This window comes from Urocampus carinirostris, chromosome 1, assembly GCF_059441175.1.
Source record: "Urocampus carinirostris isolate Australia breed hairy pipefish chromosome 1, RoL_Ucar_1.0, whole genome shotgun sequence".
In the NCBI taxonomy this organism is placed as follows: domain Eukaryota; kingdom Metazoa; phylum Chordata; class Actinopteri; order Syngnathiformes; family Syngnathidae; genus Urocampus; species Urocampus carinirostris.
Window position 1 is genome coordinate 4,658,090 of NC_142349.1, and position 14,124 is coordinate 4,672,213.

A 14,124-nucleotide genomic window follows, 5' to 3' on the forward strand; every position below is an offset into this window, starting at 1 on the left:
ATTGTTTTAACTAAAGATTTCCTGACTGACCAAAAAAAGCTATTAACATACCTGTCAACCTCAGCCTATTGCTTAATAACGATGGCAATCCTCCCTATTACTTAATCTCTACAAACAATGCGGCACCTATTTACTCAAAAAAAGACCGACTGTAGATTAAAAACAGAAAAATGTGCCGAACCAAGTTTATATTATTCATTCTATTAAACAACAAAAACAATTTCATCATCTTTCTTAGTTTTTTTTACCCACTTGTAGTAAATTTAGTGTCTCCTATACTATTTTTTCAATTTCCCTGGTTACACGTGAAGTAGCAGGTTTGAATCCTCATAAAACTTGTTTGACACAATGTCATCTTTTTAAGTGGTGAAACGAAGAGCATTTGATTTCCTTACTGTACACTGAATTATTTTATACAGCACGTTGAATCTCAAATAATTGATCGAAATAAATTGCAATTTGGTTTGATTTTAAATTAGACTGGTTTGTGGTTATCCCTTTAATCAGTATATTACCAACAATAATTTGATGCAGAAAATGAATTAATAATTTAAAAGAAAATTCTACTTAATTATATTTGCATGTATTTTTTCGTTCTACAGTGAACGTCCAAGCTACTTAATTTTTGAACTTTTTAAAATAATAAATCTCATTCATGTTGAGCAACTCAGTATCTCACGACAAAATGTTAATTAACAATATATATGATATAACGAAACACATGTACAATATAACATTACATAAATATACACGTTTGAAAAAAAATATGGTGTAAGATTATTATGTAAGGGAAAATACGACAGTTTGTAAAGGCATGGAGCCGTGGAGGTTGACAGGTATGCATTGTGTTTCTCTTTTTGCAAAGGACTTTGCGTGCCCCAGCTGACTTAGTATACTTGGATGCTATCTAGTGGTAAAAAAGACAAATTTTTCATGCAATGTATACTGTATAAACCTTTTGACCTGAAGTGAATATGCTGTCAGATGTATAGCGTGCTTCGTCCTGAGGCAAATTGCTCTAATAGTACTCAAACAACAAAAATATTGGTAACCAAACACAATAGCATGTGTACTAACTGAATATTAAACAAAAAGAATAAACAGCACTGTGTTGATTGTCGTTTTTCGATGGCCTTGGGAACAGATTGAGATAGATTGTTTGTCAAAACATGACTGGATCAGTAGAGTTAGGGTAAATGGGAGATTACGGAAAGACCAAGTTGGTGCACTTGAGCAAAGACAGGACACGAGGGAATACGCAGATTTCAAAAAAGAAAGTGGATGTTGATTATGTCATTACCATCAATTGAAATGTAGCAACAAAACGAAAGGAGTCTTATCAGACGAAGTCTATTCCAAGAACCAGGTTGTGCTACTTATGCCAAATCCAATTACCTTTGCCCCTCTTCACACGGTGCCTTAGTCTGAGAGGCCAAGAGCAGATTATGGGAATATTACCCTAAACTAAGGTATCAATAAATCACAGTCATGTCCAATTTCAGATGCTTCACAGGAAATACAATGATGTGTTCCTAGCATTCAAGTGCCAGACTTTTTAGTGCAGTCGCCGTTTCACAAGAATTTCAGGAAACAGGAAGCAGCAACACTTTACAGTTACTTCAGAGGGAACATTTGAGGACAGTATTCAAATAATAATTAGCAAATATCATCCAAATAAATACAGTATAATGTTTCCTGCAGTGCACAAACTGAAAGGACAGAGGACTAAAGCGGGTGAGGGAGCAACTAAAGGGATTATTTTGCGTCAGTTAGAGAGGAAATCTCTTTGCACTGCTGACTGTTCTCAAAATAAGTCCTCCATTTCTCCACAAGGGAGCATTCAATATGTTGCTGATTGCGACTTAAAATTTTTCTTCACAAGTTGATGCTCTAAAAATGTCATGTTTACCTACTTTTGGACAAGACTAGGAGGTGCGACAGAAGAATGGCATTTTTCCAAATGGATATTATCAGCACCCTTTCGGATTTCATGGGAGACTTTTGGGAATTTTTAACTGTTGAGCCGATTTATGTCAGTGTTCCTCAATTCCAATGTGAAGGATATTGACAGAAGACGACAAGTAGAACCTGCAATGTTGTGACACTGTGACTTCTCTGCACCAAAATATGATCAAAAGAACATTTTGGACTTGAGTCTGTGTGAATGCCGCAAGATAACAACAATAAACTCTTGTAGTGATGTCTCCGGATCCGACTGTTATTCAAACAAGTGAGCGGGAGGAGGGTAAGATTAAATGGTTGTAATAACAGATAAAGAAAGGGAAGCTGGAAAACCTCTGGAGAATGGAGTTGCTGGAAGAACGGGACCAGGCAAAACTGCAATGGAGACACCTGTCATGTGCGTCACCGAGGTTGACAACGACGAGGACGAGGAACCGAGAGAAAGAGAGGAGACCGAATCTGACTTTGCCCGAAACTACTGGGAGGATGAAGATGATATCTACCAGGAATTTGAGGAACTGGACTTTGAGGCTCTGTCTGATAACTCGGATACAAGGAGTATCGCATCTGACGATTCGTTCTACCCGCTCGACACTTCGGTGGGTTCTGACCGCCTACGCTCGCCATGTCGCGGGAGCCCAGAACCGATTTCCTTTTTTAAAGCCTGCTGCAATAACAACACCATCATTGTCAAGATCATGATCAGGCAAGGACTGACAGAGGAGGAAGTGCAGGAAACAGACCGAAACAGAAGAGTAAGAGCAAGAACATGCAAAATGAAAATATGATGGTGTCTACCTGACATTGGGGTCAGAGCATTAGGTTAATTCTGTTAAGGAACAGATGGGGAGTGTAGATTGCAAAGTGACTCAATGCGAAGCTCCTTGCCTCTCAGCTCAGCTTTTAACAGGCTTGCAAGGTCACTAGTCGCCTGATCCCTGAAACAAGATAACAATCATATTGCTAGGGGATCACTTACAGATTTGGGACTGGTATGAACAAAAATGCCTGGTTCACAAGATTTTGTCATTTGGAAGTGACATTCTAAAAAAAGATTCGACCGCAATACCAAATTCAATCATTTTAGTGTAGTCAAATTGATGTCCGAGGGAGACCAGAAGGGAAAACCAAAAATGTGGCGTGAAAATACTTTTACCTCCCTGTAGCATGTAGAGAAATCCAACTTTGTCACGATATAAAGCATCTTCTTCTGCCTTTTACTGATTTTGTAGGTCAGAGCATTTTGTTTAAACTGGAAATTGAAAAACATTTGGGCCTACGTAATGTAGGTTCGTCAAGCTGTTTTAACCCTTAACGTTCCTGTAAAATTCACCAAAAATCCCAATCCAAGACGTATCCAAAGTAAATTGAATGCTGTTCTTGAACTAAATTCGGCACTACAGCGGCAAAAGCATGCGCACAGTAGCATCAAACGCTCGCTTCGTTTGCACCGAAAAAAAATGATACCGAGATAGAGGCTACCGCGGCGAACTCGTTTGACTTGATCGATTTGCCGTTTTGTGATAGTCACTGTATACCGGATGGTACCCATAATTGACAAATTTGCGTTTTTCCGTACAGATTATCTTGTACGTTGTACACATCTTAAAATGCATAATAAATGTACTTTGTAAGGCAAAAACGTACAGGTTGACAGGTATGCTACTCCATGCTTGCAGATATTCATCTCAATCATCTCATTACCAGAGGATCCAATGGTGAGCTATCCCGGCTTTATAGTTTTAGGGTAAATCGTTTCAGACTGATCGGGCCGTCGGAAAGTTAAGGGGTTAACATAAGTGTACAACGTATACAGCAACCTTATTGACGCACTGGCAAACAAAGGCAGAAAAGGGGCGGGGCGATCGCTTAGTCAATCAGAATGCAGAACACGATGCATGATTAAAAAAAGTGAATAAATAAATAAACCCTGATAGAGCGATTAATTACTGTAGTAAGTGTTAAATCTTTTTAACTAACGCTCCTTCTACTTGAAGTATAATTCAAAGTAGGATTTAAATAAGATTCTAATATATATTTTTTAACTCCTACATACAATTGTTTGTTTGCAGTTTTAGGTCTAACAATCAAAACCACGTTCTTGTGATTATGCACAATACAGGGAGTGCAGAATTATTAGGCAAGTTGTATTTTTGAGGATTAATTTTATTATTGAACAACAACCATGTTCTTAATGAACCCAAAAGTCTCATTAATATCAAAGCTGAATATTTTGGAAGTTGGAGTGGGTTTTTTTTAGTTTTAGCTATTTTAGGAGGATATCTGTGTGTGCAGGTGACTATTACTGTGCATAATTATTAGGCAACTTAACAAAAAACAAATGTATACCCATTTCAATTATTTATTTTCATCAGGGAAACCAATATAACAGCTCAACATTCACAAATATACATTTCTGACATTCAAAAACAAAACAAAAACAAATCAGTGACCAATATAGCCACCTTTCTTTGCAAGGACACTCAAAAGCCTGTCATCCATGGATTCTGTCAGTGCTTTGATCTGTTCACGATCAACATTGCGTGCAGCAGCAACCACAGCCTCCCAGACACTGTTCAGAGAGGTGTACTGTTTTCCCTCCTTGTAAATCTCACATTTGATGAGGGACCACAGGTTCTCTATGGGGTTCAGATCAGGTGAACAAGGAGGCCATGTCATTAGTTTTTCTTCTTTTAGACCCTTTCTTGCCAGCCACGCTGTGGAGTACTTGGATGCGTGTGATGGAGCGTTGTCTTGCATGAAAATCATGTTTTTCTTGAAGGATGCGGACTTCTTCCTGTACCCCTGCTTGAAGAAGGTGTCTTCCAGAAACTGGCAGTAGGACTGGGAGTTGAGCTTGAGTCCATCCTCAACCCGAAAAGGCCCCACAAGCTCATCTTTGATGATACCAGCCCATACCAGTACCCCACCTCCACCTTGCTGGCGTCTGAGGCGGACTGGAGCTCTCTGCCCTTTACCGATCCAGCCACGGGCCCATCCATCTGGCCCATCAAGACTCACTCTCATTTCATCAGTCCATAAAACCTTAGAAAAATCCGTCTTGAGATTTTTCTTGGCCCAGTCTTGACGTTTCAGCTTGTGTGTCTTGTTCAGTGGTGGTCGTTTTTCAGCCTTTCTTACCTTGGCCATGTCTCTGAGTATTGCACACCTTGTGCTTTTGGGCACTCCAGTGATGTTGCAGCTCTGAAATATGGCAAAACTGGTGGCAAGTGGCATCTTGGCAGCTGTACGCTTGACTTTTCTCAGTTCACGGGCAGTTATTTTGCGCCTTGGTTTTTCTACACCTTCTTGCGACCCTGTTGACTATTTTGAATGTAACGCTTGATTGTTCGATGATCACGCTTCAGAAGCTTGGCAATTTTAAGAGTGCTGCATCCCTCTGCAAGATATCTCACTATTTTTGACTTTTCAGAGCCTGTCAAGTCCCTCTTCTGACCCATTTTGCCAAAGGAAAGGAAGTTGCCTAATAATTATGCACACCTGATATAGGGTGTTGATGTCATTAGACCACACCCCTTCTCATTACAGAGATGCACATCACCTGATATGCTTAATTGGTAGTAGGCTTTCGAGCCTATACAGCTTGGAGTAAGACAACATGCATAAAGAGGATGATGTGGTCAAAATACTCATTTGCCTAATAATTCTGCACTCCCTGTATATTTTTTTTGAACATAGTTAGACTGTGTTGCTTGTTTTATCTCGAATCAACCATCGTTTACTTTCCACATCCGCGGCCTGCAGGGTCTTCACTTAGGCCTGTGATTCGATCACGCTTTTTGTCTCCCTCCATCTTCCTTTTGTTAGTTTTTACTGACTCTTCCCAATCACTGCTTTTTGCTAACTCCTGCTTTCTGGCATGCTCACTCTAATAATAGATTTCGTGATACTAGTGAACTTCTGATTTGTGGTGTTATGAGTCAGCGAACTCTGCCTGCTTCAAAATGTTGCTTCCAATTTGCGCCAGCTTGTATGCAAGATTGTTTAATGGTTGCGGTTCTTCCTCAAATTTAAACCAAAGCCCTTTTTTCTCCCCCCAGTCACTGAAATACTTTCATTATATCCTAATTGCAGCTGTACCCCAGACGTTTTTGCTGAAAAGTACTATCAATTTTGCATCATTTACAGCAAATGTTGGACCATAAACAGGGAAAAAATCTATAAATTCACTTTACCTTGATGAGTTAACTACAATTCAACAACCTCCAATAAAAATATCCTTTTTACAGATTAAATGTCTCCACTCTGTACAAACGATGCAAACATAACTCTTTATTGGTGTTTCAGTCTGCATTGATTGTAGCCTGTTACTATGGATACGCAGACGTGGTCATCGCTCTGGCTCAGTGTCCTTACCTTGATGTCAACTGGCAAGATAACGAGGGTAACACCGCCCTTATTACAGCAGCTCAAGCAGGTAAACACAACGCTTTATAATCATGCTTATTAATAGCACCCAATATGCATCACATGTTCTTTTCAAAACCTTTTTTAAACAGTTACGTCAATACACACTCAGTAACAAGTTTTATTTAGAAATATTTTAAAGGGACAGACAATATACATCCATTATTTTCCAGCTTTGTTAAATGAGAATGCAAATAAGGATTCCAAAAACAATCTTATCAGTAATCAGGATAATTAAAGGGTAATTAGATTAAAGCCTAATTGTAGTGGTCGGAAAAGTGGATCTCAAACATATATACACAAAATAAGATTTAAAAAAATATTTATCTACAGAAAAGGAATCTGTATCCGATAATGTCTAGATACAGAACGTTTACTAGGAGCTTTAAAATTTAAAGATAGCAAAAGCTACTCTTAACACAGGTCCAAGCATGTTTTTGGAATGTGGGAGGAAAACTAATTGGATGTAAATGAAGAAAAGAAGAAAGCGAAAAGACATAGAGATGGTGGAAGACCAAACAACTGGTTGTAACTAAATACTGTTCCAACACCAAACAGCTCCAAGTGAAGAAAAGATGAAAGAAAGACAATTTAGAACATATTGTGACCAACTGGCCCTGACTAAACAAAACATGAAAGGAACATGACATATACCCAAACCATGATGGGACAATTATGGGGGTGCTATGACGGTGCAACGAAGAAAAAAAAAACAATTTACCAGATGAAATGCATGATGACAACGAGCAATATAGAGAGAAGTAGTGCATGGGAAACAAGAATCTGGCAAGCTGTAGGTGCCCTTATATATTCTCTAAAACTCATAATATCATCAGGCATAACACGCATGCGCCCCTTGATGGCGATTGGCATTTTGACATGAAACCTAGCTTAAGACACTTGCACAGGCCCAAAGTACAACTGTGTGAATTTTCACAAAAATCTGTTCAGCCGTTTCGAAGCACAAATCAGGATTTACATAGTAGTTTAGAAGTTTTGATTTGGATGGATTAGATTACTTGCTTGCTATACTGTATTTCAATACTTTTATCCACAAATCTATTCCCGAATTTAAACATTTGAATCAAACAGCAGGCAAAGTTTCACTACATAACAAGACTACAGTTCCCTGTTGGTATCTTTTGAGTCTTCTTTTTCGGGACAACTTTCTGTTTACTCCATTCTCTAATATTTGTTTCTGGTAATGAGAATAAAAATAGTTTAATAGTGAGATAACACTCAACCCATGCATTTGGTTTTCATCTATAACGCTGGTGCTTTAATGGTTAAGATTCTGCACTCTCACTGCCACCACCATAGTAACTAATGTTTTGCGATTGTGTCAACGATCTTTTCACTGCACAAATAAAGTACAACACGCACCCAAACTTTTAATTTTTTTTAAGGTAAAAAAATGTGTCTTACACACGAATACAGTCATAGAAATTGAGGGTTCTGTTGGATGTATAAGGGATTATACAGTTTGCTAAAATTAAGACATCTTTATAGATATAATAATCATTCATTTTGAAATAGTTCATCCATCCATCCATTATCTGCACCGCTTATCCTCAGTAGAGTCGCGGGGGTGCTGAAGCCCTTCCCAGCTATCCTCGGGCACTGGGCAGGGGATACCCTGAACTGGTTGCCAGGCAGTCACAAGGCACATAGAGACAGACAACTCACTTGCTCATTCACACCTAGGGACAATTTGGACCGGCCAATTAACCTGACAAGCATGTTTTTGGAATGTGGGAGGTAACCGGAAGTTCCGGAGGAAACCCAAGCACGCACGGGAAGAACATGCAAACTCCACATGGGGAGGCTGCGTTAGCTGGACTGCAACCCTGAACCTCTGCGCGCTTACCACCCAGCCGCCGTACTTTTTGCAATAGTTACTCATGATTAAACAACATCCCTCATACTAATCGCATCCGCAGAATTTTCAAAATATTTTTCAAAGTTCAGCATATCTCAATCCAGGAGGGAATCTCTGACGATAACAATTGCGATTGAGGTCAACGGTCTTTTTGACTGACAATTTCCCTCCTGCCGCTCGTGCATTATTTATAGAGGAGCACTTTACCCCACATGATCGGGCTGATGTTTTCCCCAACGTGCCCAACCTTTAAGAATGAGATGTGATCACGCTGAGAGGAGCTAGCGTTTCCACTAATCACATTTTCAGAGGCGAGAGATTCCATCAAGATGCAATCGTCGTAATAGACGTGTGCCCCCTCGGCCTCTTGTCCGCTAAGCATGATAAATGACTCTCTGCGGTCAGCCACGTACTCGGCCACGTACTCATTTTCTGCTTCGTTAAAACTTTTATTGATCCCCGGTCTTGACAAAGAAAGTGACTTGCAGGTGAGGTGAGAGTAAAACAAGCTTTTTCTTGTAATTTAGAACTAAACACTCTGCCTTTCATTTTTTTTTTTTATTAAAATGACTGACATTGCGGCATGGCGTCAGAGTGGTTAGCGCACATCCCCAGCTATTGCAACCTCCTCGTGTGGAGTTTGCATGTTCTCCCAGTGCATGCGTGGGTTTCCTCCGGGCACTCTGGTTTTCTCCCACATTCCAAAAACATGCATGTCAGGTTAATTGACCAATCCAAATTGTCCCTAGGTGTGAATGAGCGAGTGAGTTTTTTGTCTTTGTCTGCCCTGCGACTGGCTGGCAACCAATTCAGGGTGTCCCCTGCCCACTGCACGAAGATGACTGGGATGGGCTCCAGCACCTACCCTACTGAGGATAAGCAAAAATTGGATGGATAGATGATACGTAATCCTTGCACTGATACACATTTCATAGTGCCCTGTTTATGTGTAGCATGCACCTGTCCTCTCGGTGGTGACCCGTAGGGAACCATGATGCTTAATAGGACAATGCCGTACAAAATAATGCCAGCCTGAAGAAGAAATGCAAAGCAAAGCCACCAGAGAGCAGTGTCTGTGCCATTTTTAAGCAGATGTGTTGAAAGACATGGCAACAATTTCAAGCATTTACCAGCACTTTACCCAAAATTCAAGCACTTTTCAATCCTTGAAAATACAACATTGAAATTCAGGCATTTTCAAAGATTTCAAGCACTCGTATGAACCCTGAGTATTGTAGACATATTTTTCCGGGCCACTACCTAATGCTGCTTTTCTGTTGTGTGCAGGCCACGTGTTTATCTCTCATTATCTGCTCAACTACTTCCCTGGTCTTGACCTCGAGCGGAGGAACTGTCATGGCTTCACAGCTTTAATGAAGGCGGCGATGCAAGGTCGTGCCGACACTTGTAGAGCGCTCATGCTGGCTGGTAAACCTCAAGTACTACTGCAATGTAAAAACATGCCTCTTGTGAAGACGCATGTATGGTGGCACCGGAAAGTGTTAAGATTTGATTGTGACGTTTCCAGGAAGTGACGTGCAAGCCAGGGATAACGGGCGCAAGATGACCCCAAGGGAGTGGGCCCTCTTCACTGGTCGCTATGAAACGGCGTACCTGATGTATCAGGTCATGATGAAACCTTGTGCCGAGCAGTTCTGTGATTCCTACGACTTGGAGTGGCCCTTGTTGGAGGTGGGCATTTTCTTATATCTTCTTATATGGCCGCATACTGTTCACTACACAGAACAATGACGTAACATGCACGCAAATAGAACAATCAATGTATAAAAATACAATCAGGTTTTGTACATTTTAAATATCAACCTATCAATGAGGTGCATTCTTAGAGGCTATATATTTTATGTAAACTATTAAATTGTACACTAGTTTTGAACCGCAATGACAAAGCAAACAAGTCACACCCATAAGGCATGGTAAACGAGACAATTGGACAAAAAATAACCAGTGTTGTCCCTAACCTGGTGCTTTACTATTTTAAGGTATTGAAATCGGTGAGTAAACAGATCATATCACCGATATTAGTATTAAATTGAATTTAAAGTGCGCGTATTTGTGATTTGGTAAAGGATCACAGTTCTTTTTGAAAGTAGGGGTGGGCGATATTGGGAATTATGGTATCTATCTGATCCAACTAAATACATGGTATTATATCGATACATGTACTTTTTGCTTGGAAATGCCATCTTCTTTGAATAATTGAATCCCCCTCCCCTTGAGTTAGAGAATTATAAACATCTGCCATGAGGCAAGAGAATTGCATGCCTCAGCATCTGCAGACACTCAACACAGAAATATGTTACATACTAACGTTACATATTAATTGAGTTAATAGTCAGTAAATCTAAAAAAGGAAATCTAAAGATTGTGAAGTTTTTTGAGAAAAAACCCACTAAATGAATATAGCCATTTGATATATTTTAAAACGTATATTTGCATGATGAGAAGCGTCACGTTTGAATTTTCGAACCATAGTAGAAACTCAAAGGACAGAAAATATCAATGAATTTTGCTCGAGGAGAAACAGGACCCTTCATATAAGAGAAAAATATTCCATCCGCCTTCTCTGAGCCTCCCCGTTTTGTTAAACCTTCAAGCTTACAAAAAACAAATCAGCTGTAAGTGGAGTTGAAATAAAAAAATAGCAATATGATTGGCCGAGAGCGACAATGATGTCAAAACGTTGTACAACAGGGTGCAATAATAGTAAAAACTGGTATTCTATGAAATTTCCTTTGCATCCGTCCAATATCACAAACAGAATAAACTTATCAACAGGTGAGGCACAGCCTCACCTGCCTCCCCTGACTGCATGTCACTGCATTAGCTTGTTTCAACACAATCATTAGCTGGATTTCTGAATTTCCTTGAAAAGTTTTTCTTTTAGCAAAACTTATTCTTTTAATCTTCCATAGGATCTGGTAGCCAAGGCCGGAGAACCAAAGACCTGCTGGAAGCGTTCAATCGACCTTCTGTCATGTTGTTGCCCTTACAGATTTTACCTTAACAACAAAGTGAACGCTGTGGACGACGGTGTTCTAGAGCACATGGTCCGGATCACCACTGCTCTCCGCAGTCCATTTGTCGCCACGGCCTGCCGTACAGTATGCCCAGGAAGTCCGCCTTGCTTGGGCAAGCGACGCTACGCCGTGCAAGAAATCCTCAGGAAGCAAAGGCTGGCTGAGCTGAAGAACTTGGGCCCAGACAGGCTCAACCACTACAAGAGATTTTTTCAGAACTCTCGGGTGCTACTCATCCCCAAAACCAGGGATCGGCGATCCAGCCTCCAGCCTCAGATTTTAGATGACGTGGCTGCCGCGTCCTCCATGGCCATCCGACGGGCGAGTCTCCTACCACTCCATTTGCTGAGGAGGAGCAGCGTGCGACCGGGAATCGTGGTGCCCAAAGTTAGACTCTGTAAGGCCCCGGCTCCCACGTTTAAACCGGAAAAGCTCAGACGGAATAATAACTATAGTCAACTCCAAATCCCAAAGTGGGATTACAAGATGAAGAGGGTGGAGAGAAAGAGGGAGGAGCAGCTTTTGCCGCCGACAAGACGGAGATAAAGCCGTTGAAGTTCACAGTGGTGCTGTTCAGAATCGAAAAACACTTGGGTCAAAGATTAGATCATGCCAATAATTTGACCGATTTTTTGGGGTTGAATTTACATAAAGTACCACAACTGTTTTGGTTATTCTTAACTGGGGGTAGGCAACAAGTGGCTCTGGAACCTCTTGCAGGCTCTTTGGCGCATCCCAGTGGCTCCCTGGCACCTTTTCAAAAATGATTGACAATGAAAAGTTTCTTTAGGAGGAAAAACATGACAAAACACATTATTTTCCAATGAAATACATATATATATATATATATATATATATATATATATATATATACACATATACACACACACACACATATATATATATATATATATTATGTATTATGTACTTATATATATATATATATATATATATATATATATATATATATATATATATATATATATATATATATATATATATATATATAAGTACATAATATTATAGTATAAACTGAACCCATCTTGGGGAGGGTGTTAGTTTTAACTAAAATACTGTCAGGGTTAATTTGGCAAAACAACATTGGACGTTGAGTTGAGTCAAATCAACCCAAGCATTGGTTTGTTTTATTTTTGACCCAAAATGGGGTTATATTTAACCCAATTGGTTTTAAGGTGGAAGATGTAGTCTGCTCTGACCAAACGCCAACAGGAAATGGACACAACGGTTTGAAAAATGAAAGAAAGACTGAACTCATACGGTGGGACAACAGTTGTAATATCTGCTTATTCAGATAGCTGACTGTGTTGCATTCATGGCCTTGTTAATCAGTATGTTCTGCATACTTCTTCTGCCTGACTTACCGTATGATATGGCCATTAAACCAAAGCAGTTTAAACTGTAAACAATAGTGACACTTATCTTGATTATTATTTCACAGTGTATTTGTACATTACCACTGTACAATTAAACGGTTACAAAGTGTGTCTTTAAAACCTACCTACCTAACTACATACCTGCCTACCGACCTACTTACCTATCCACATGCCTTGTTAAAATCTTTATCTACCCCCAATTTTTTGTTGCCAACATAAAAAACAACTACGATCCTCATGGAGTTAATCGGAAGCACAACCAGCTGATTTTTTACCTTTTTGACATGAAATGAATGGAGTTAAAATATTAATTAAACGTATTTTCATCAACCAAAGCATTCTGCATAAGAGCATTTTGCTTATACTAAAGTATGCTATGTAAGAATTTTTATTGTAAATGCTTAGTTTAATCCGACTAGTATTTTTGTTATTTTTCAGAATGTTTCACTTCACATTTTTTTCCGATAGTAAGTCTTTAGTACTTACTGATACTATGAATACATACTAGAAATTAAACAACTATTTAACCTTTGCTACAAACTATTAATAATCTTTAAAGGGACAGTGTGTACTATTTAGCCCCTCCTAATTGTGAAGAAAAAAACAATTGATTTGAATAAGCATAAACATGATCTCTCATACAAACATGTATTCTTTTAAATTCTTGTAGAGAAATTTATTACTTAACATAAGCTTTATCAAGAGGCAGCTAAAAATTAGTGTTCGCCATCTTGCTGCCACAGATGCCCAGAAAATAAACTTTGTGAAAGGCTGTGCAAAAAAACAAGGAAAAAATGTCTGCTTTTTAATCACTTTAAGTCTCGATAGTTTGTATTCTTTATATATAGCACTCGACTTTGGTTTCACGACAATACAGCAATATCTAGTAGTCAACTTTAAATCACTGTCCATTTAAATATTGCAGACCAGCAAACGAGAGCAGCACATTCATTACTTGTTTAATGTACACTATAGTACACTATAGTTTGTGGGTCACACTAAGCTAGCGTTGAGCTAAGCTAGCACTATGAGATCACGATGCTAACATTAGTTTAATATTGAGATTTTCTGTGTAGACCATCATCTTTGTAAGTTGTGGGGCTACTTTGTGTTAGATTAACATGTTTACTCCTTGCAGGTGTGCGCGGCTGCTAATCTAACGATGACCTAATGTTAACCCTAAGCTAATGCTTAGCTATTGCGGAGGTATTCCGAAGAGAAAGTCGCTCTGATAAGTATGGAAAATGGTTCACAGATCGCTTAAACGCATGGGTCGTCAGGGCACCAATGAGGACGCAACTCTGAACAGCCTTCTCCACTGTTGACAGTCAATGTGTCGTGGCAAAAGTTGGCACCGGTCTATTCCTTAATGTCGGCCCAGTTCTTTTTTGGTCTTCCTCTTCTCCTGTCTCCTTGAACTGTG

The 14,124-nt window shown here is 39.5% G+C and overlaps 1 protein-coding gene across 2 annotated transcripts; it reads left to right on the top strand.

Moving 5' to 3' along the window:
• Positions 1-1,809: 1,809 nt before the first annotated feature.
• Positions 1,810-12,202, top strand: ankrd33bb (ankyrin repeat domain 33Bb). 2 transcript variants are annotated; one of them, XM_088345414.1, is made up of 5 exons: positions 1,810-2,717; positions 6,271-6,400; positions 9,557-9,697; positions 9,798-9,961; positions 11,203-12,202. In XM_088345414.1, exons 1-5 carry the CDS (start codon positions 2,256-2,258, stop codon positions 11,851-11,853), a joined length of 1,548 nt encoding a protein of 515 aa, XP_088201540.1. In that variant the 5' UTR covers positions 1,810-2,255; the 3' UTR covers positions 11,854-12,202. The 2 variants fall into 2 exon arrangements, with proteins under 2 accessions (XP_088201540.1, XP_088201615.1); XM_088345489.1 differs by having other exon boundaries at positions 1,810-2,561.
• Positions 12,203-14,124: the final 1,922 nt, after the last annotated feature.